This window comes from Rhinopithecus roxellana, chromosome 3, assembly GCF_007565055.1.
Source record: "Rhinopithecus roxellana isolate Shanxi Qingling chromosome 3, ASM756505v1, whole genome shotgun sequence".
NCBI lineage: Eukaryota > Metazoa > Chordata > Mammalia > Primates > Cercopithecidae > Rhinopithecus > Rhinopithecus roxellana.
In genome coordinates this window covers 34,320,079-34,343,246 of record NC_044551.1, presented here as the reverse complement: position 1 = coordinate 34,343,246, position 23,168 = coordinate 34,320,079, and the positions used below count along the sequence as shown (strand labels likewise).

At 43.6% G+C, this 23,168-nt stretch overlaps 2 protein-coding genes and 1 non-coding gene across 14 annotated transcripts in view; 1 reads left to right on the top strand and 2 right to left on the bottom strand.

Moving 5' to 3' along the window:
- Nucleotides 1-19,691, top strand: part of PWWP2A (PWWP domain containing 2A) — a 64,938-nt gene extending 45,247 nt beyond the window's left edge. For 4 of the 10 annotated variants that reach the window (XM_030927057.1, XM_030927063.1, XM_030927062.1 and 1 more), the window contains one exon: nucleotides 17,668-19,691. Coding sequence is in view for 3 of the 10 variants with exons in the window: in XM_030927059.1 (XP_030782919.1) it covers nucleotides 17,668-17,684; nucleotides 18,920-19,084 (182 nt within the window). In the remaining 7 variants the exon portion in view is untranslated. Of the gene's footprint in view, nucleotides 1-768; nucleotides 1,507-13,625; nucleotides 14,125-17,667 lie in introns of those variants that run through there. The other 6 variants (XM_010369914.2, XM_030927060.1, XM_030927065.1 and 3 more) reach the window with 4 other exon arrangements.
- Nucleotides 8,890-8,991, bottom strand: LOC115896645. Its single transcript, XR_004056557.1, has one exon. It is a non-coding gene; the product is annotated as a U6 spliceosomal RNA (small nuclear RNA).
- TTC1 (tetratricopeptide repeat domain 1) overlaps nucleotides 15,772-23,168 on the bottom strand; it is a 58,111-nt gene continuing 50,714 nt past the window's right edge. For all 3 annotated transcript variants that reach the window (XM_010369917.1, XM_010369918.1, XM_010369919.2), the window contains exon 8: nucleotides 15,772-16,384. In XM_010369917.1, the coding sequence (XP_010368219.1) occupies nucleotides 16,251-16,384 (134 nt within the window). In that variant the 3' untranslated portion in view covers nucleotides 15,772-16,250. The remainder of the gene's footprint in view (nucleotides 16,385-23,168) is intronic.

The following is a 23,168-nucleotide window of genomic DNA, read 5'->3' as shown; positions in this document are numbered from 1 at the left end:
CATGCTATTTAGCAGTAATTTTTATAAGCCCTGCCCTTTATAAATACTGCGCTTGGAGTCCTGCTTCTTGTTGGAGGTATGGTGAAGAGGCCTCTGCTGGTAATCAGGTTTGCTGGTGTAACAAGGGATACTGGTCAGTCTAACCAGTGTACATGTGTTGTCTTCTAGTATCAAAATGGTGCTCTTGATGCCTTCTGATATGCTGTGTCTACTTCTGGGGAGGCACCCTCCACTCCCTTCTTTTTTTACTCTCTGCAAGTATGTGGACAGTGTAACCTACTGCTGATTTGTACATAGCCTAGCTCTGTTTATAAATTTGCTAAAACTGTAGGCTAGTCTGTGCTAGTAGAAGGCCGTTGGTGCTTCATAGCAGTCCCCAGCAACTAAGCTGACTCACAGCATTGTACTGTGAAATGGCGATATAAAGAACAAAGTTAAAATTCCCCTGTTACTAGGCAGATATTTATAAGCAAGGGTATTTTTAAAAAAACACTCAAGTGCACATTGATTATGTAAAGATGACAGCCATTTTACTTGTGTTGGAAACTGGCCTGATAATACTTCAGAAATAACATGAATATTTCTGCTGGTTTAGAGTGGCAGTAAGTTGTTTTCGCAAAACAACATCGGTCAGGTTTAACCGATTTAAAAGAAAAAATCAGGTGTGATCCCACAGTCCATGTAGGGCTTAAACAACAAGGACATCTTTTCCTCATATAATTACTTGTGCTTAACTACATTTTCTTCCTTTTCTTTACTATATTTCAGCACAAAGACATTAGCAGGCTGCTGGTTTCATGGACCTGTACCACAATGACACAGAGAACACCAGAGCATCAGGACTGAATGAAATTGGAGTTTTTAAAGCTGCACTAAGAAGTAAATGTTAAGGCAGTGGTTAAAAACAAGTCTATAAAGGGGCACTTGCAAATTGTCCTATCTTAAACCGAAGAAAAGGTATTAGGGAATATTTTATAAAAAGTAAACTATTGCAATAAATCATGCATGAGATGAGGAGAAAAATGATGTGAATTACACACACAAGAACTCACTTGAATTTTATGTATGAAGAAACACTGACAGTAACTTCTTTTGAATGTGAAGTTCTTATCAGTACAGTTTGGACAGGCCTAAAAGACATGGGATGATGCAGAAATGCTGAATTATTTTTCATACTTAAACTTTGTGCTTTCTCCAAGGTTTAGGTTAATCAGTTCAGATACAAGCAAAGGTATTTCTAAAATGGCTCTTCTATGAAACAGCAGTAGTCACATATGCCAAGGCCAATGTTTCCTTCAGGGTGCCAGTAGAAACAACAGAAAATAACATCCTGCTGAAAGGATGGCAAAGTGCCCCACCCCATCCCACAAACAAAATTTGGATCTTTTCCTTCTTTAATAAAGCAGGGCTGTATTATCTTGAATATATGTTTGCTTGTTAGAACATATTAAGATATATTTATTGCCACTAGTATTTAACATTTTGTGCACATTTTCATAATTACATTCTTACCTTTCTTTTTTTTTTTTTTTTTTTTTTTTTTTTTTTTTTTTTTTGAGACGGAGTCTCGCTCTGTCGCCCAGGCTGGAGTGCAGTGGCCGGATCTCAGTTCACTGCAAGCTCCGCCTCCCGGGTTTACGCCATTCTCCTGCCTCAGCCTCCTGAGTAGCTGGGACTACAGGCGCCCGCCACATCGCCCGGCTAATTTTTTTTTTTTATTAGTAGAGACGGGGTTTCACCGTGTTAGCCAGGATGGTCTCGATCTCCTGACCTCGTGATCCGTCCGTCTCGGCCTCCCAAAGTGCTGGGATTACAGGCTTGAGCCACCGCGCCCGGCCACATTCTTACCTTTCAAATTTTGCCTCAAAGAGGATAGGCTAGTGTTGATCTTGGAGTGCAAATGTATAACTCCAAGAGCTAGTTCTTAATTCTGCTGAGTTGGAAAGCCTTTTGTTATTGTCTGTATCCTTACTGGTTTTGTCTAGTTCAAAAAAGGTGACAAGGTCTAAATTTTGATGTGAACCTCTCTCCACAGAGAGCCCCTCCTAAGTGCAAGAAATTCTAACAGGTGTCAGTAGGACTTGGCCCTGGGGGACAAGTGGCAGGAACAGGATCCTTTAAAACAGTGTCAAACTTTTCATGCATGGAGCATGAATTCTTACTAATAGAGACTGTAATTTTTTTCTTGTCTTTGGTAAATATTATAAAAAACCTTAATTTTTCTTTTTTAATGAATGGAGAAAACATGAGAAAACCAGATGGACCTGTTAGTACTACATTTTTAAGGCATTTTATATTTGATGGTGCCGTACTTTTAATAATAATAAAACAAGTTTTTTAGTGGCAATACTGATTTATTTTTTAAACCAGAAAGATAATCCATATTGATTACTTATTACAAAAAAGGGAAAATATGCCAAAAAATATAAAACCTTAAAATTCATATGAAGCAACATAACAGGTAATAACTGAGCACTTGGCTCAAGTAGTCAGGCTTTCCATAATGTTACTGTGTAAGTTTGGAATTACCTAATAACCCCAGACTCAGGATTAATAAAGGGTTCTGGGTGAGTTTTAAAACATTTAATATACCTATGATTTGTTTTACAACTTGAAGAAGAGGCAGACAGTCTTGTGTCTAATGAGCTTAATGCAAATTCTAATTATACTGCAAATAATTTGAAGTTTTTATTGCATTCTACAATTGTCTGTTTGGAAAATTACATATTATGAAGTCATTATATATTTTATCAAGTCAGAAAAAAATCAGCTCAGGAACTGTAGCAGCAGGGAGTTCTAAAGATGACATGAACTATACTATAGGGGTGCCCTACTCTATGTGGCCTAGGGCTTTGGTTTGGGTCAGTCTTGTTCTTTCAGATACATAACACCAGCAGTACCTTTCAGGCTCACTTCAAGAACCAGATAACTCCCAAACCATGGTGGAATTATACATGAATTGTATAATCAAGATTTTTAATTAAGCTTTAGAATTCTTTATTTGTGTAGAGTGATGGAAATGACCAAGAAGTAATAATATAAAGCAAAAGAATTGGGAGAGATCAGGTTTTAAGTATATAAATATATATTTTTTTCTCATGGCATATTCTCAAAGGTGTTTTGTTGCAAACCGGATTTTCCTTTTTTAAAAAATGAAACTTGGTGGTATTTAAAATCTAGACCTACCACGTTGCTATTTCACTTTCATTGCTTTAGTTGCTTAATATTTAAGCTTTGCTTCATGCTACCTTTTGTCTGTATTTCAATCTTCATAAGCCTATTTTGTTTTGTAGACTTGAATGATAAAAATTGTTTCTCATCTTAAGTATGCTCAGAGTTTTAAATGTTAATGTTGTGTAACCTTTATCCAATAAAGTCTTTGATTTTTTAAAAATTTAGTTATTTAAAAACTATGTTTACTTTTTAGGAGTTAGTTTTTAAATTTTTTTTTTTTTTTTTTGCTATTAAAATTCAATCACTGGCTGTACTTTAGGGAGCTGTTTTGAGTAGCAGTGCTTCCTAAGGAGAACAACCTGTAGGTTTCTAATCACTGGGAGATTTTATGGGACCTCTTTATGACCAAAGATAGAGAAAGGGTGAACAGTTTAATTAGGACCTTGTGCACAAACGTAACTGCTTTTTGACAGAAACAACCTACCCTTCAGCGTTGGATGTAATTAAATGCCTGCTGCTGGGTTTGTCTTGTTTTCCTTTGTTTTAATTTTAAGGAATCCTGCCCTTATGGACAGATGGTCGCTTCTTGAAGAGCCCAGCACATTCAGTGAGAGGTCGAGGGTTTGGCCTAGGAATCAGAAACACTTGGTTATCAGGAGAAATGAGCCTTTTCAAACCTACAGACAGTTCACAGGACTGGCCCAGCAACTTAGGTCAGTGTACTTTCTTTTCTGTTTCAGAAAGGCAATCCTTTGGCTGCCTGTTATTCCAGAGTACATGAAGGCTTTAATCTCAAACATTCTCCCATTTCAGTTTATCTAAATGAGTGTAAAAAAGAGACCACAGGAATCTGGCTCTGCTAATACCTTGTTTCTCTCAAACGTCTCACTAATGAAAATGGAACAGAGAGAACCAGGGAAGATTAACAAGCCATGTGCCCATTGTCTGAGGGGGCCTACAGGAGACTCACACTGATCCTGGTCATGTATATCAGTATATTTATAGACACGACTCCTACAAGATGCAGGGAATGAGTGATGCAACCCATAGATGCAACTGAAAATCTTACCGATGCTGGCCTTCACATAAGAAAGCGTAAGTTCACTTTTCCTCTTTCAGGTAAAGATTTTTTTTTTTTTTTTTAATTTAAATAATAGAGACGAAGTCTTGCTTTGTTGCCCAGGCTGGTGTCAAACTCCTGGACTCAAGTGATCCTCCTGCCCCGGCCTCCCAAAGTGCTGGGATTATAGGCATGAGCCACTGCACCTGGCCATGATTCTTTTCTCAGAATAAGAAATTATTTGAATAAAGAGTTTTTTTTTTTTTTTTTTTGAGACGGAGTCTTGCTCTTGTCGCCCAGGCTGGAGTGCAATGGCATGATCTTGGCTTACTGCACCCTCCGTCTCCCGGGTTCAAGCAATTCTGCCTCAGCCTCCCGAGTAGCTGGGATTACAGGCATGTGCCACAACGCCTCGCTAATTTTGTATTTTTAGTGGAGACAGGGTTTCTCCATGTTGGTCAGGCTGGTCTCGAACTTCTGATCTCAGGTGATCTACCCGCCTCAGCCTCCCAAAGTGCTGAGATTACAGGCATGAGCCACTGTGCCTGGCCAGAATATGTTGTTTTTTAAGGATCCTTTTCTCTAGTGGTTAGCATGCTGCCAAATCTTTGCTTTATTGGAATGAGATTTATTTATTTATTTATTTATTTATTTATTTATTTATTTAGAGACGGAGTCTTGCTCTGTCACCCAGGCTGGAGTGCAGTGGCACGATCTCGGCTCACTGCAACCTCTGCCTCCTGGGTTCAAGCAGTTCTGCCTCAGCCTCCCGAGTAGTTGGGATTACAGGTGCTTGCCCCCATGCCTGGCTAATTTTTGTATTTTTAGTAGGGATGGGGTTTCGCCATGTTGGCCAGGCTAGTCTTGAACTCCTGACCTCAAGTGATCCACCTACCTCGAGCTCCCAAAGTGCTGGGATTATCGGCGTGAGCCACCACACTTGGCTTGGAATGAAATTTCATGGCCTTAACAATTCCTTTGCTTTGGTACCAAGAAGGTAGTGAGCTTGGGGTGAAGGAGAGTATGATTCAGGAAAACTGTGCCAGAAGAAGAGGGAGCTGGCCAAACACAGTGGGAAGACATTGTCTTTAAGTGTTAAGAGTACTTTCAGGGTTAGCCCTTTCATTATTTCCTTGTGAGGCAAGTTTGTAGAAGCAGCTGTCTAAAGGAGGGAAAGCGGGTTGGTGATGTTCAAAGAAAGATGTTTTTGACTGGGCGCGGTGGCTCACGCCTGTAATCCCAGCACTTCGGGAGGCCGAGGCGGGTGGATCATGAGGTCAGGAGATCGAGACCATCCTGGCTAACACGGTGAAACCCCATCTCTACTAAAAATACAATAAATCAGCCAGGTGTGGTGGTGGGTGCCTGTAGTCCCAGCTACTCAGGAGGCTGAGGCAGGAGAATGGAGTGAACCCAGGAGGCGGAGCTTGCAGTGAGTCGAGATAGTGCCACTGCACTCCAGCCTGGGCAACAGAGCAAGACTCTGTCTCAAGAAGAAGAAGAAAAAAAAGATATTTTTATACTAATAACCTGCCTTAGTCTAAAGAGGTAGGAGACATGGATTCTGATATCAGTTCTGTCAATGACCTTTGACAGCAAAGTCACACAGTAGCCCCATTGGCAAAATGGGGTGTAGAAATCCATGTTACCAAGCTCTTCAGTTCCTACTCAGCCAAGGCCGAAACCCCTGGGAAGATGTCAGGAATTTTTTTTTTTTTTGAGACGGAGTCTTGCTCTGTCACCCAGGCTGGAGTGCAGTGGTGCGATCTCCACTCACTGCAACCTCCGCCTCCTGGGTTTAAGCGATTCTCCTGCCTCAGCCTCCCAAGTAGCTGGGACTACAGGCATGCGCCACCGCACCCGACTCATTTTTGTATTTTTAGTAGAGACAGGGCTTCACCATGTTGGTCAGGTTGGTCTTGAACTCCTGACCTCGTGATCTGCCCACCTCAGCCTCCCAAAGTGCTGGGATTACAGATGTGAGCCACTGTGCTGGGCCAGGAATTTTTGTTGTTAATTAGAATATAATCCACTGTTTCTGAGTTTTGTTTTAGCTCAGTGCCTAAGTCCTCTGGATCCTGAGTAGGCAGCTCAAAATTTGGGCGATCTTCTACGTAAGTTGAACTGTAACATCATTGTGGAGTGCCCTGACGTAAAAGAGGAGGCTGACATGTTAGTGCCCAGAAAAGCACAGCCAGGGCCTTTAGTAAGAACAGCCTTACAGAAGACAAAGATGGATGGACCCTTCACATGCCTAGATTCGTCTTTCTTAACATCTGTAGGAAATGAGACGGGCCAGACAGGCTTCTGTAGCACAAGCTGAAACTATAATCTCCAGCCTCTGATGCTAATTCAGAATCCAATCAAAGTACCACACTGCCCTAGGAAACTATCAAGCCTTTTCTCCCAGTTAAGTTGATGGGCAAAGTTGCAAACAGCATTTAATTTTGGGGCAATCAAACCATGCCTTACAAACTTGAGATCAAGTACTGTGTATAGCCTACGAAAGCCTACTCCTTTGATTTTTAATTAGTATTTTCCCCACCTTTGTTCCCTTACTCCCATCCCTGAGGAGTTTCAGTTTTGTGGATTTCTGACTTTTGAGTGGGAGGCACCGAGTGGAAGCTGTTTGCCACTGGCTCAGACAGCACGTGGCAGTTGCTGGGTGTGAGTCCAGGTGGGCATGTCTCTGACGTGGACGTCAGTCTGGTACTGTAGGCCGCAGAGGGACAGTGAGATTCCAGTATCTTCAAATCCACCTCTTCACATTTGAAACCAAGAGTTTCTCCAGCAGCCTTTTTGGGTGGGGGTTCCCTTCACATCTGTCATGACGACTGATGGCTGATGAGCCCAGTGCCTAGTAGTGGTTCCCACCTTAATAGACCATATTTTTCTGCAAGCGGAACCGGCAGCTGGGACTGATGGAAATGAAGACTCGCTGACACTGGGTCACTGGCACAGATCACTTGCTGTGGGCTTCCTCGGCAGTGAGGTAGCAGACCCTGCTGTCCCTTAGTGAAGGGGGAAATAGGAGCTTCCAGTTTCCACTTGAGTGAAAGGAAAAAGAAGGCAGGGAATTATATTTCTAGTTCTGGCTGATAGAACTTAACTTTTGTATGATGGCACTTATTCCTAGCTTGCAGATCTCAGAGGACTGGGCAACTAGAAGAAAATTTTATATTACTTTTTTTTTTTTTTTTGAGATGGAGTTTTGCTGTTGTTGCCCAGGCTGGAGTGCAGTGGCACGTTCTCGGCTCACTGCAATGTCCACTTCCTGGGTTCAAGCAGTTCTTCTGCCTCAGCCTCCCGAGTAGCTGGGGTTACAGACATGCGCCACCACACCCAGCTAATTTTGTATTTTTAGTAGAGACAGGGTTTCACCATGTTGGTCAGGCTGGTCTCGAATTCCTGACCTCAGGTGATCTGCCCGCCTCAGCCTCCCAAAGTGCTGGGATTACAGGCGTGAGCCACCCCGCCTGCGATATTAATGTTTTTATTATAGAATATCTCAGATATTTGTAAAAGCAGACCAGTAAAACAAACCCCTGTATACCCAACCTAGCTTTAACAAGTACCAACTTGTGGCCAGGAATGCTTTGAAATGTAAAAATAGAGAACATCCTCACTCTTTTTAGTCGTATTGTTTTTGAGACAAGCTCTTGCAGAGTTTAGGCTGGAATGCACTTGTGCAATCCTGGCTCACTGTAGCCTTGACCTCCAGGGCTCAGGCGATCCTCTGACCTCAGCTTCCTGAATAGCTGGGACCACAGATAGACATACTACCAGGCCTGGCTAATTTAAAAATAATCTTTGTAGAGATGGGGGCTCACCATGTTGCCCAGGCTGGTCTTGAACTCCTGGACTCAAGCAGTCCTCCCACTTCAGTCTCCCAAAATGCTGGGACTACAGGCCCAGCCCTCTCACTCATTTTCATAAACTAACTTTTTTTTTGAGACGGAGCCTCGCTGTGTCGCCCAGGCTGGAGTGTAATGGTGCAATCTTGGCTCACTGCAACTTCCGATTCCTGAGTTCAAGTGATTCTCCCACCTCAGCCTCCCGAGTAGCTGGGATTACAGGCACCTGCCATCATGCCTGGCTAATTTTTGATTTATTTATTTATTTATTTTTGAGATGGAGTCTCGCTCTGTTGCCCAGGCTGGAATGCAGGCACCTGCCATCACACCTGGCTAATTTTTGTTTTATTTATTTATGAGATGGAGTCTCACTCTGTTGCCCAGGCTGGAGTGCAGGCGCCTGCCATCACACCTGGCTATTTATTTATTTATTTATGAGACGGAGTCTCGCTCTGTTGCCCAGGTTGGAGTGCAGTGGTGCAGCCATGGCTCACTGAAGCCTCAACCTTGTGGTTCAAGTGGTCTTCCTGCCTTAGCCTGCTGAGTAGCTGGGACTACAGGTATGCACTACCACCCCCAGCTAACACACAAAAAAATTATTTTGTAGTGACAGGGTTTCCCTATATTATCTGTGTGGTTCTGAACTCCTGGGCTCAAGCGATCCTCCCACCTCGCCCTCCGAAGGTGCTGGGATTACAGGCGTGAGCCACTGTGCCCAGCCCGTAAACTGCCCTTGAAGGGTTGTAAGCAGTCGTTCTCATGTGCTGACGTTATTTTCACCCTACTTCTTGGACTGGCTGGTAGCAAGTAATCCATTTTTTTAATTGACTTTTTTTTTCAGAGTCCATGCTAATCTTCTCTGTATCCTTCCAATTTTAGTATATGTGCTGTCGAAGCAAGCACAGTAATCAATTTTTCATTTTCAGAGGCATTAATGGATCTGGTATAGTGTGAGGTCAGGATAGCTCTGCACACAACAGGAGGAAGTCATTGCAAATGATAGCTTCCTTTCCCTGTACAGCTTTTAATTGTGCAGTTCACTGAAGGAACATATTTTTCAGCCACTTCTGGTGGAATGCACACATACTTTTTAAAAGGAAATCCAGGTGATGGAAGGATTAAGCTTGTTACTATCAAGTACCGAGGAAGCAGGCTGGAAAGAATCCCTAACTGAAATCACTTCAAGGAGAGTTGACTAGGATTGTGTGGGTATGTATCAAGTACACATGTATCTGTGGGTATGTATCTGTACAGTATCCACAGATAAGGTTAGAGGAAGAGTTTCTCTTCCCTATCCTCGTCCCTCCTGTATTTCTTAAGGGGAGGGACGAGCATAGGGAGGGAACCGGCACAGTAATGAAGGGAAGTGATCACAGAAAACAACAGGAAGGAATATACAATCCCGCTGGCAGTGACCACAGGCTGCAGGCTCATAAGGCTGCATCTGAATGGGGGCTGCGCAGCTGAGCGCCGGCAGCTCCAGCCTTTCCTCTTAAGCCAAGAGCAATCTGGAGAGAGCACAGATAACAAGCAGAGGAAACGGATGAGGGCTCGTCAAGATATTTCCCATCCTATGTGGTGTCTCAGATTTGCACTTTGGTCTTGGGGGATTATTGGACTCTTCCTCTTAAAGACCTTTTCCAAGATTAAAGCAGCCATTAACTTCCACAGCTGTCTTAACAGCCGTCCTCTTGGGTCTGTTATCATAGCCTTTCCCTTTGACATCCCAAGTTTTGCAGAACCGGTGGTAAAAGGATTTGCAGGCTTGCTTAGTTCTTGGGATCAGACCATGCTTGCAAAAATATATCTTCCATCAGGTTTACATCTGACGCCTGCTGCCAGCTTCTCCTCCCACTATCTATTCAGGCAGTAAAATGCCTCTAAAAAGCTCCTGTGCCTAGTCTTCCTGCACCAACTTAGATCCTAGCTTGAAAGTTGAGTGACATGTTACTTACCAGTAGTCTCAGAGGCCAGTTCAGAGACTGAAGGGGCACCAGAAATAACTACTAAGCCCGACAACATCTTTTTCTTTTTGAGACAGGGTCTCACTCCCAGGCTGGAATGCAGTGGTGCCATCTTGGCTCACTACAGCCTTGACTTCCTGGGCTCTGGTGATCCTCCCACCTCAGCCTCCTAAGTAGCTGGGACTACAGGTGTGTACTACCATGCCTGGCTAATGTTTTGTATTTTTACTAAAGATAGGGTTTTGCCATGTTGCCCAGGCTGGTCTCGAACTCCTGGGCTAAAGCTATTCACCCGCGTTGGCCTTCCAAAGTGCTGGGATTATAGGCGTGAGCCACTGCGCCTGGCCAGCAACATTTCTTAAAGCACTCTCCCCTACTTTCAGTTACATAAAACGTTGTAGGAACTGCAACTCTCAGCATTTATGGATGACACAAACATTCATGTCTTTGGCTTTATCCAAGCAGCTCTGAAGGACAGTGTTTGAGGTCTTGTCATTTTGCCGAAGCTCAGATGTATGCCCAGTGCCATGATGTCCCTAAAGTTATAGGAGCATCTGTAACATGTAGGCTTAAGCAACTCTCCAGCCTCCACATTTAGACATGGTATAACACTGTCTCCTTAAGTACAGTTATTTGTAAAGTGAGAAGATGTGCGTTTTGCAGGGAATGGGGCAAGGAACAAAAGGCTAAAAATCACCAACCACAACAAACTGGCTGCAGTGCTTGTGATGAAAGGGAAGCACACATGGAAAGGCATATTTCTTTTTCTTTCAGAGACAGGGTCTCTCACTGTTACCCAGGCTGGAGTGTGGTGGCTCGGCCCTAGCTCACTGCAGCCTCGAACTCCTGTGCTCAAGTGATCCTCCTGCCTCAGCCTCCCAACTAGCTGGGGCTACAAGCATGTGCCACCATACCTGACTTGGTTTTAAAACATTTTTTGGTAGAGATGGGGTCTCAGTATGTTGACTAGGCTAAGGTCTCGAAATCCTGGTTTCAAGTAATCCTCCTGCCTCAGCCTCCCAAAGTGTTGGGATTACAGGTGTAAGCCACTGCACCCAGCTAGTTCTTAGAAAAATGGTTGAGGTTTTTAAAATAGGTAAATTTAATGGCATGGATCCATGAGTGAAATGAAGGAATGAACCCACAGTGCACTCTACACAGGAAAACCACCATATGAGTATGAATTTGTTTTAGAAATCCTAATTTCCTGGGGAAGTCTCCTGCAGAGGCCCCAACCAGTGGAAAAGCTGTTCCTGTGAAAACTGGAAAAGTAGTTAAGATACAGTGTGGGAATATACAGAAAACACAAGACTTGATGGAAATGTGGCCTGGAGAAGGTGAGGAGACTGAAACCAAAGGAAAAGTTGGGGAATTTTTAATCCTTGGAAATATCCAAGATGCAAAAAATGAAAACTTAAAAACCAGGAGACAGATGCTTACAGGCCAGGTTGAATGTTCAGCATCTGAGAACATTCTACGTGGCCGTGCAAGACAGGCTAGACTGGCTTAGAGCGACCTTCTTTACAGAATGCTTTTTATTTTTATTATGTATTTATTATTATAGAAATGGGGTCTCGCTATATTGCCCAGGCTGGTCTCAAACTCCTGAGCTCAAGCGATCCTCCTGCCTTGGCCTCCCTAAGTGTTGGGATTACGGGCATGAGCCACTGCGCCCAGCCTACAGAATGTTTTGAGCTCCATGGGTATGATTACTGGATTCATTATTGAGAAACCCTAGCTGAGCCCTCCAAATTTGCCAGAACTACACACTTAACGAATAACACTACTAAGAAAGTTTACTTGAATAACTAGGGCCAGAAACTCCAGGGTGAGGTGGCCACTTCGGGCAATACCGGGTTAAGTTACTGACTTTGATTCAGTGACACCAAGCTGTCGTCTCTGTCTCCTACTGCATTCTTTGGAATGTGAAAAATAGCAAGTAAGCCTTTTTTTTTTTTTTTTTTTTTTTGAGATAGGTTGGTTTCACTTTGTCACCCAGGCTAGAGTGCAGTTCACTGCAGCCTCGACCTCCTGGGCTCAAGCAATCCTCCTGCCTCAGCCCCTCAAGTAGCTGGGACTACAGGCACACACTACCATACCCAAGTAGTTTTTTGTATTTTTTGTAGAGACGGGGTTTCACCATATTGCCCAGGCTGGTCTTGAACTCCTGAGCTAAAGGAGTCTGCCCGCCTCAGCCTCCCAAAGTGCTAGGATTACAGGACCTGTGCCCGGCTGAGAAAAAATAGCAAGCAAGCCTCCTAAGCTGACATTTGAATTACTTGCTGGGTCTTAACATTTATGGAGATGACTAGTTTCTATTTATCTTGAAGTAACAGATATTGGTTAGTAGTGAAGGAGAAATCTGAAAAAACAGGCACTAAAAGGGCACAGAATTAGAAGACTTTTGAATAGTGATGGTTGTTCACATTAAAACCACCTCTTGTGGAATATCCTTTAATACCAGTTTACTAAGTCTCTAGTACAGTGGTAGCTGCTGGTACTATTAACAACATAAATGTGGCCCTTTCCATGAACTCATGGTCTACTCAGGAGGCAGACGGGAAATAGTAGATAATATTTTAAAGAATGTTTCTCAGAGTCTCCAGGGCAATTCTAAAAGACCAAAAATTATTTTTTTTGAGACAGGGTCTCACTGTGTTACCCAGGCTGGAGTACGGTGGCGTGATCTCAGCTTACTGCAACCTCCGCCTGTTGGGTTCAAGTGATTCCCCTGCCTCAGCTTCCTGGGTAGCTGGGATTACAGGTGCCTGCCACCATGCCCGGCTAATTTTGTATTTTTAGTAGAGACGAGGTTTTGCCATATTGGCCAGGATGGTCTTGAACTCCTGACCTCAGGTGATCCACCTGCCTCAGCCCCCCAGAGTGCCAGGATTACAGGTTTGAGCCACCACACCCAGCCTCCAAAAATTATTTTGACTCATTGCAATATTGTTGGAATAAGAATATGTACAACGTCAGTGTTACTACTACCTTAAAAGTAAATTCTGGTATGCTTTTTTGGTGGGGGGTGGGAAGCATCATATAACTTTTTAAAATTTTTTGAGATGGAGGCTTGCTCTGTCACATAGGTAGGAGTGCAGTGGCGTGATCTTGGCTCACTGCAATCTCCAGCTCCTGGGTTCAAGCGATTCTCCTGCCTTAGCCTCCCAAGTAGCTGGGATTACAGGCATGTGCCATTGTGCCTGGCTAATTTTTGTATTTTTAGTAGAGATGGGGTTTCACCATGTTGGTCAGGTTGGTCTTGAACTCCTGACCTCAGGTGATCCGCCCACATTGGCCTCCCAAAGTTCTGAGATTGTAGGTGTGACCCACGGTACCTGGCCATAGCTTTAAAATCATACATTCTAGCAGCAATAGGCAAATACAGGCCACCTTCCTACCTTAACACTTACTTTCTACTTTTGAACTCTGAAGATGTTCTATGGTCAAACATTTTCAAAAGGTTTGAATATACCTTTTCTTACAAATGTTAGAAGCAGCAAAGTAACAGTGCCCGATAAAAACTCCTTGGCTTAAGCAAACTCACACCTGCTGACATCCTTTCCTTTCCAGACAATGCACTGCTTGGTCCACCCACTGGGAGCATGTAATGTTGGCCTTGTGTAGCATCCTATAAGATTTCAGTGTGATTGAGAGGAAGAGGAGGATGAAGCCTAAGAAACAAAATTTCTACACTCAAGGCAATGGTGGTCTCGGGCATCTTCTCTTAACCAAAGCTGTTTCTAGATGAACAAGTCTATTTCCTATTCCTTGGAGACATTGATAGTCCTTCAGGAATCTCAGCCCTGATTTTGCTAAGTCTAAGCCATTGAGCTCAAGGCACAATCTGACAGTAGTTCTCAAAATGTAGTCCCAGGCTCTGTAGGCATTCTGGAGACCCTTTCAAGGTGTCTATCTGGCCAAAACTATTTTCATAATACAAAATTAAAGGGTCTACTTTTTTCACTGTCATCCTGTCAATGACTGCACTGTGATCTCATGACAAACTGAATATAGGAGATGTGAGACTCTTGCTGTTTTCTATCAAGTCATGCATTAAAGAGATTGCAAAAATGTCACTCTTCTCACTAAAATGTGTCTTTGAGTTGGAAGATTTTTTCATAAAAATATAAAAAAAATTCATTAAAACTTTTTTTTTTTTTTTTTTTAGAGACAAGGTCTGTGTCACCCAGGATGAAGTACAGCAGTGGGATCATAGCTCACTGCAGTCCTGAACTCCTGGGCTCAAGCAATCAATCCTCCTGCCTCAGCCTCCCAAGTAGCATGAAGCCACTATGCCCAGCTAATTTTTTTTTTTTAAACTTTTTTTTGTAGAGACGGAACCTTGCTATGTTGCTCAGCCTGGTCTGGAACTCTGGTCTCAAGCAATACTCCCACATTGGCCTCCTAAAGTGCTGTGATTACAGGCATAAACCATCCATCGTTCCTGACCTGACATAAAATTATTTATAGTAACATGAAACATGTTATTTTTTAAAGGGATTAAATACTTTAAAATTTTCTATCAATTTTTAATATACTAAATATTGATACAATGCATGTAAGTGGAAATGCTCTTAAAATTTTTTTTGCAGACTATGAAGGGCTCCTGAAATAAAAGTTTGGGCATGGTGGCTCACACCTATAATCCTAATGCTTTGGGAGGCCAAGGTGGGTGGATCACCTTGAGGCCAGGAGTTCAAGACCAGCTTGGCTAACATGGTGAAACTCTTGTCTCTACTAAAAATACAAAAAATTAGCCAGGTGTGGTGGTACATGTCTGTAATCCCAGGTACTCTGGAGGCTGAGGCAGGAGAATTGCTTGAGCTTGGGAGGCAGAGGTTGCTGTGAGCCAAGATCGCGCCACTGCATTCCAACCTGGGTGACAGAGCAAGACCCCATCTCAAAAAAGAAAAAAAAGATTGAGAACCACTGTCTAGCATAATGCTGGCTGCACAGGAAGCACTCAACACTCACTACCAGACCATCCAGCATTCTGCACGGTATTCATACAACTTGTATGATTTTTCACGCACACATTTTTGGGAAAATTGGATGCCAGATTTAACATAGTTTCTTCTGAGGTTCACTTTGACCAAAAGGAAAAAAAAGATCAAAAGCTTTTAGGAACAGATCAGAAGAATCACATAGTCCTTAACACTGGGAGTATGACTAACTACTGCACGTCACTTACAGAATTATATGTGTAATTTACTTCCAAGATGAAACTTGCATGGCAATGCTTTTGACACTCAAACCAGAGCAACTTCAAGCTTTTCACTAGCATCAACTGATGAGTAGAAAAATATTCTAAAAAAATTTACAAAATATTCTAAAAAAAAATACAAAAAAATATTTGACACCTCTGGGTTCATGTAGTTGAAAAGAATATGGTTTTGTTCTGGGATTCATGTACTACCATTCCTTGATGAAGCTATTTTAAGTTAAAAATATTAACATTTGGTCAAAAACAGATTTATAATTATCTACACAAACCTGGTGGGGTCCAAGACAGCTTGTAAGGTGGACTTTCTGAATTCTAGTACATGGCAGAATGGTCAACTCTTCAAGATAAATCTACAAGGCACCAAAAACTTTGGGCAGATTTGTGGAATGTGTTATCAGTAACCCTGCTTGAAACCAACACTGCTCCCAAAGCCAGAGAAGGCTTCTGCCTTAGTTGTCATTACGTGACAAAATTCACAACCCAACCCAGACCTAAGCACAGAAAGCTTTTATTACCACAGAGGAAACCAGGAAATGCTGGAGGCAGCCTCGTTAGCTGTGTGATCAGGGAGGGGACAGGCAGGCGGGAACCCGTCATCAGTCATGTCTGGGCAATCTCCCAACCAACAGGTCTGTTTGGTTCAGGAGAGGCTTTTGCTGGGCTATGTGTCTGTGTGGATCAGGAAGGTCAGCCTCGACAAATGGGCTTCTTCCTGGACATAGGACAGCCAGAACCGGGACACCAGCTGCACAGATACCACCTTAAAATGGAAATCAAATTGGGTTCATTACATCAGGAAGTACATTTCACCCTGATCATAAAAGAGGGAAAAGGGAGCACTAGGCTCTACTGGATAGCCTTTCTTTTAGATAAGATGCTTTTAAAAGTTAAACATTGGCAGGGCCTTTCCCCTTGCTAACAGCAAGCAGCACACAATTCCAAGTCAGCTTGTAAAGCTATTGTTATCTTTGTTATCTGTTATTATTTGGATTTTGAACGAAATTGATGGAGTACGAGCCGGTAGAGGAATCCTGTTTGATCTGGAAATTTTCTGTGGAGAGCCCAAAAGGTCGGAGAACCAAGTTCCCAAGATCTTTTAATTTACCTGTAATGTAAAAGCAAAAACTCAAATGAATACAGGAATGAACAGAAGCAGGAAGGCACCAATTAATCTTGCCTTACCACTGAGTACAAAATATAAAAGTACCTCTTTGCAGTTAAAGAAATGCCTACTTTTAATATGATGAAAGCTTCCAGGAGAGTTCCCAGCCCCTATTCCCCACTCAGCAGTGCAGTCACTTCAGTGCCATCCACCCCAAGCCTGTGCTTCATAGATGAGAGTGGAGTCCTACTGGCTCCCTCTGGGAGATCAAAGCCTCCTGTCCTAACTGGCCAGTACTATCAAAGGACACAGGCTTCTGGGGTGAGTTCTGGGAAAACCAACTGCTGTTCCAGTGAGGCTCAAGGCACCCTGCCAAGCCAGGTCTGCCTGGTAGTGAGGGCAGAGGTCCCTCCAAGTCTCTTTTCTCTAGAACGGCAGCAGCCACCTGCTAAATTTAATTCAACTCAGTCCATTTCCACTGGGCTTGGATTCATAGTCAAGAGCTTCCTGCTTTCCTAAGCAAATCCTTAGCTTCTATACTAGACTAGCCATTTCTTAGAAATGGGATCTTGTTCATTTGCACAGCAACCTCAATAACACCTCAATAGTCCACGCTCCTCTTCCCAAGTTTCAGGCTTTATTTACACATGACTTGAGTGAGATATATAAGCCAGGCGTGGTGGCTAACACCTGTAATCCCAGCACTTTGGGAGGTCGAGGTGGTTTGATCACCTGAGGTCAGGAGTTCGAGACCAGCCCGGCCAACATGGTGAAACCCTATCTCTACTAAAAATACAAAAATCAGCTGAGGGTGGTGGCATGTGCCTGTAGTCCTAGCTACTAGGGAGGCTGAGGCAGGACAATCATTTGCACCCGGGAAGCAGAGGTTGCAGTGAGCTGAGATTGCGCCACTGCACTCCAGCCTGAGCGACAGAGTGAGACTCTGTCTCAAAAAAAAAAAAAAAAAAAAAAAAAAAAAAAAAGTCACGGTATATAGCCGACGGTTCCTGCCAAGCGTGGTGACTCATGCCTGCAATCCCAGCACTTTGGGAAGCTGAGGCAAGAGGATGGTTTGAGCCCAGTTGTTCTAGACCAGCCCAAGCAACATGGTGAGACTCTCATCTCTACAATTAAGAAAAAAAAAACAAAAAAAAAAAACTAACAGTTCTTATGCTGTTTTAAGATATAAGGAACATTTGAAACTAGGAATGTTCCAGAAAATTTTGGTGGGGATGGGTGAATAAACAGTTTCAACCCTTTCTAAACTGCTTTAATTTTTCTTGCAGGTCTGCTTCCAGTGGAGGTGAGAATGGGGGTAGACGAAAAGAGAAATCCTTAATCACCAGAGGCACAGGCTCCTTCCCACTTCCTAGCAGCTTTTCTCACTCTGAGACCTCCCATCTTAGAGTAAAGCCCAGGTAAAGCACTTAAAGATGCATGGCCTTGGCTGGGTACAGTGGCTCACACCAGTAATCCCAGCACTTTGGGAGGCTGAGGCAGGAGGATCACATGAGTCTAGGGGTTTGAGACCAGCCTGAGCAACATAGGGAGACCCTGTATCTACAAAAATTTAAAAATTAGCTAGATGTGGGGGACACGCCTGTTGTCACAGCTATGCAGAGGTTGAAGTAGGAGGACTGCTTGAGCCCAAGGAGTTCAGGGTTGCAGTGAGCCATGATCATGCCATTGCACTCCAGCCTGGGTAACAGAGCAAAAAAGACGCATGGCCTTCACATTTTCCAGGCCTCCCTAATAACTCATGGTAAGAACTTTTAGTCTCAGGCTTAAGAACTAGCCCAAGGAAGCTCACCATGTCCAGAGAAAGGCCAACCCATCTTTGGATGAAACAGTAAATTGAGAAAGCTCCCAGAACCTGGGATGGCCGTTCTCCAGGCAGGCCTCCAAAACCTAAACCTGGGACACATGCGTTCAGTGCTGCTGCTTGTGTCAGGAAACCACCGGCACAAACCCCGGGTGCCTGCGCACAGGAGCGGCACAGCCTTGGGCACGTGTGTATAGCCAGGGGCTCGCAACAAGCAAGAGTAAGACAGGGCAGCCTCAGGGCAACCCGAGTTAGCAACACCAACCAGGAACGCTGGCAGTTTGTCCTGGGGTTGGAAAAAGAGGACAGGGAGGGGGAAAAAAACCCATCAAAAGCAGCCCAATAAAATGTTGGTACTGGGAAATCCTTGGGTCTTGTGATATGGAGTGAGTGAAGTGAGAATGAGTCTCAGGAGCCACTCACATCAGACTCCCGAGGAGGGGCAGTTCCATGGTGGAGAAGCCTCTGGTCCAGGCCTACTCTGGATGGTCCACTGAGCCCAGGGCCACTACGTGGATGGAGGGATCATTGCAAGCTCATCTCCAGTGCCAGAAAAACAATTTAAAGTACAAACTGGAGATTTTACTTGGCATCTATTATGTGAGCCACTGGGATGTCAAGAATAAAAGTAGCTTCCATGCACAGTGATCACAGTCTAGTGGGGAGGCAGACCCAAAAGACTGAGGTGTGCCCAGAGGTGCTTTCTGACCTTACAGGAGCACGAGGAAGCCTTTTCAGAAGAGGCCACACACCGCAGTGCTCTGGGGGATGGGAATCGGTCCCGAGCGATGGCATGTCACCGTGCTCCAGGGATGGCAGCGTCCTCAGGCAGCAGTGGCTTGGTTTTAGGCTGGTCTGCACTAAAGGAGGTTTCCTTCTAGTGCAGAAAGCCCATTCCAAGCTAAGACTGCGAATATTCAAACTGCCGAAGAGAGGAAGAATTCTCTTTCCCAGGCCCTCACTGCCTAACTGGCTAAAGGGCCTGTCTGCCACAAGTCACCTTTGAACTTTTAGCTTGTATGATTCTATGGTGTGGCAGTCATGAAGATGTACCTCTCCAAATGCAGGGGACACAGTGGCTGCACTCTAAAATCCATCAGCACATTCATGCAGAGGCCACCCTTCCCACCTGTGGCTTCCAGCCAGCGCCTGAGCATGTGAGGGGTAGGCCAGGGACTCGTCTGAGGGGCAGCGCTGGCTCCCCAATGGCTTTGTTGAAACTTTCTCAACACCACAGTCCAGTGGAAAACTTTCCCCCTCCCCCGCTCCTCGTTCTCCACAGGGGTCTGCCAGCTCTGCCAACATCCTCCAGCTCCCAGCCCCATTTTCCCTTGCAGGTGTTTCCCCCAATAAATCTCTTGTACTTTTAATCCTATCTTGGCATCTGTTTTTTGGATGATCCAGACTAACACATAGATAATTATTCTTTTTCCTTCAATTCCAGTATCTCTGCCTTTATACCATTCCACATTAATTTCACCAACCATCACTTACAGGAAAAAAAAAAGAAAAGAAAATGCAAAATTCTGCTTTCTAAACAAGACTACATATATATAATACCTGGCAGGTAGCAGGTATGTAATAAAAGATACACAAATAGTCTCTGCATTAGAGAAGACCTAAGGTCACCTGATATAGATTAATTCAACCAACATTTACTCATTACGTGTGTGGCACCTTGCTGTGTGTAGTAGAGATGCAAAGATACATGACATGGTCTATACACCAAAACAAGTTTAGAATTTGACAAGGAAGAAAAGACATACATGCAAAACCAAATTCATGTGTAGCTGAGTTATAAAATGCCAAGAGAGTCAGGAAAGGGAACATTCCTTTGGCTGGGGCAGGAAGAGAGGAAAGGGGTGGAGGAAAGAGAAGATTTGGTTTATCTTTGTCTAAGAGTTTGCACTTGAACCAGGCACCAAAGGCCAAAGGACTGCAACCATATGAGACAGAGGTGGTGTCAGTGCAAGCCCAAACAGTGTGTGCCAATGCACAGAGGTAGGTAGGCGAGCTGTGTGTCCAATGGGGCTGAAGCGGGGCAGGCAGGTGCCTCCTGCCAGGCTCTCCTGAGCCAGGCCCATCAGCCTACAGTTCCCATGCCACAGGAAGCCGCTGATGGCTTGAGAACTGAGTGTTCAGGGTTAGTAATCCTGTGGCAAAATGAAGAATGAACCAGAAGGGGAGACCCTGGGGGTGGTTCTGACAGAAAGTTAGTCCCACATTATGGGAAAGAGGCCATTTATTCACTGAACAAACATTAAAATTTCTACAGTGCTTGGGTAGATGGGCTCTGAAGCCAGAGTGTGGTCAGTGGAACACAAAGAACAGGGCAAAACAGTATGGTAGAATCAACAAGTTTTAAGTGACTGAAAAATTTACTTTTTGCTGTTTATGCCAATGACAAGAGAATGAACAGCCTTCAGTAGAGCTCAGGCTCCTAAATATATGCACACTCACACATTTTTCTGCCTGCTGTTTAGAGTCAGGTTAGGTGCTCAGAAGCTAAAGCAGCTTCCTTGTATCCAAACAGGATCATCTGCCAAACTAGCCTATCTGCCACACTTTCCACTGGTTGTCAAATTCTGTCTTCCTTATCTGGACACTAATCAATGAGGTTTCCTTGTTTCCACCTATAGCACAGGCGGCACCATCACTTAGCCTGAATGTGTCCACATGTCCCTAACTATTAGGATCTCGTCTATCAGACTAGATCCCATGGCAAAGAGAAGAGTACAAAACTACTCGTGCTTAGACCAGAATGTTTAGAAACAGGAATCAGAGTGCTTGCCACTGGATTCAGTTGATAAATATTAATTTCTCTGCCAAGTAGCATATCACAATAACCCAACTGATTTGTAATGCATAATTTCTCTTTGGCGATACTGACTATGTACCAGGCAGTTCACCCTGAGCAAAACCAGGAACGCTGTGTTTTCATCTCCTTAAGATCACTTGGGCGTGGATTCGATGGAACAGCTACTTTGGGATTTTCTTCTCTGTTTAGATGAAACAAATTGCATACAACTGAATCCTAATACCACATTTCCTCCTGTGAGGCAGGAAACTAAGGCATGCAGCTAACTCTAGCTTTTCTCTAAGCAAAAGGCAAATCAAGGGAGCCCAGGGTAGAAAGGATAAAATTCACACCCAATTCAAATTCTTATACAGGCAGACTTCATTTTGTTGTGCTGTGCTTTTTTTGTGCTTTACAGTTATTGTTTTTTTTCACAAACTGAAGACGTGGTAATCCTGCATCAAGCAAGTTTGTCAGCACAATTTTCCCAATAGCACGTACTCATTTCGTGTCTCTGTTTCATATTTTGGTAATTCTCATAATATTTCAAACCTTTTCATATTCTTACGTCTGTTATGGTGATTTGTAATCGATGATCTGTGAGGTTACTATTGTAATTGTTTTGGGGTGCCACGAACTGCACCTGCATAAAACAGCTAACTGAACTAATAAGTGCGGCGTATGTTCTGACTGCTCCTCTGACCAGCCATTCCCTTGTATCTCTCCCTCTCCTCAGGCTTCCCTCTTCCCTAAGCCACAACAATATTGAAATTAGGTCAATTAATAATCCTGTAATGACCTTTAAGTGTTCAAGTAAAAGGAAGAGCCAGACTTTAACAAAATTAATTCAGTGAACACAGGAATAAGAAAGCAAAACAGCCTTATTGCTTATATGGAGAAGTCCTAGGTGTTTGGATAGAAGATCAAACCAGCCACAACATTCCCTTAAGCCAGAGCCTTGGATTGCCACAGCAAGGCCCTAACTTTCTTCAGTCCTACCAAGGTTAAGTGAGGAAGCTGCTTTAAGGAAAGAAGCCGTCTCCATAACATAAAAGAGAAAGGTGGAGCAGCAAAGGCTGATATAGAAGCTGCAAAAAGTTATCCAGAAGATCTAGCTAAGATCACTGATGAAGGTGGCTACACTAAACATGTTTTTAGTGTAGATGAAAGAGCACTATATTGAAAGAAGATGCCAGATAGGACTTTCATAGCAACAGGAGAGAATAATTCAATGCCTGGCTTCAAAGGACAGGCTGACTCTCTTGTTAGGGGCTAATGCAGCTGGTGACTTTAAGTTGAGGCCAGTGCTCATTTACCATTCCAAAAATCTTAGGGCTCTTAAGAATGATGCTAATCTACTCTGCCTGTGCTCTAGAAATGGAACAACATAGCCTGGATGACAGCACATCTATTTAGAGAATAATTTACTAAGCACTTTAAGCCCATTGTTGAGACCTACTGTTCAGAAAATAATATTATTTAAGAAATACACTTCATTGGCCAGGTTCAGTGGCTCATGCCTGTAATCCCAGCATTTTGGGAGGCTGAGGCAGGTGGATCACGAGGTCAGGAGATCGAGACCATCCTGGCTAACAGGGTGAAACCCCGTCTCTACTAAAAAACACAAAAAATTAGCTGGGCTTGGTGGCAGGCGCCTATAGTCCCAGCAACTCGGGAGGCTGAGGCAGGAGAATGGCGTGAACCCAGAAGGCGGAGCTTGCAGTGAGCCGAGATCGCACCACTGCACTCCAGCCTGGGTGACAGAGCGAGACTCCGTCTCAAAAAAAAAAAAAAAAAAGAAAGAAAAAGAAAGACGCTTCATATGGCTACGGCTGCTGAGATGGTCAAAATACCAACATTAACGGGAGTTTGAAAGAAGCTGATTTCAACCCTCATAGATGACTTTGAGGGGGTGAAGACTTCAGTGGAGGAAGTTGCTACAGATGTGGTGAGAATAACAAGATAATTAGAATTTGAATGGAGCTTAAAGATGTCACTGAATTGCTACAATTTCACGATAAAACTTAAATGAATGAGGATTTGCTTGCTGTGGATGAGCAAAAAAAGTGGTTTCCTGAGATGGAATCTACTCCTGGTGAAGATGTTGTGAACATTGTTGAAGTGACAACAAAGGATTTATAATATTACATAAACTGGCCAGGCACAGT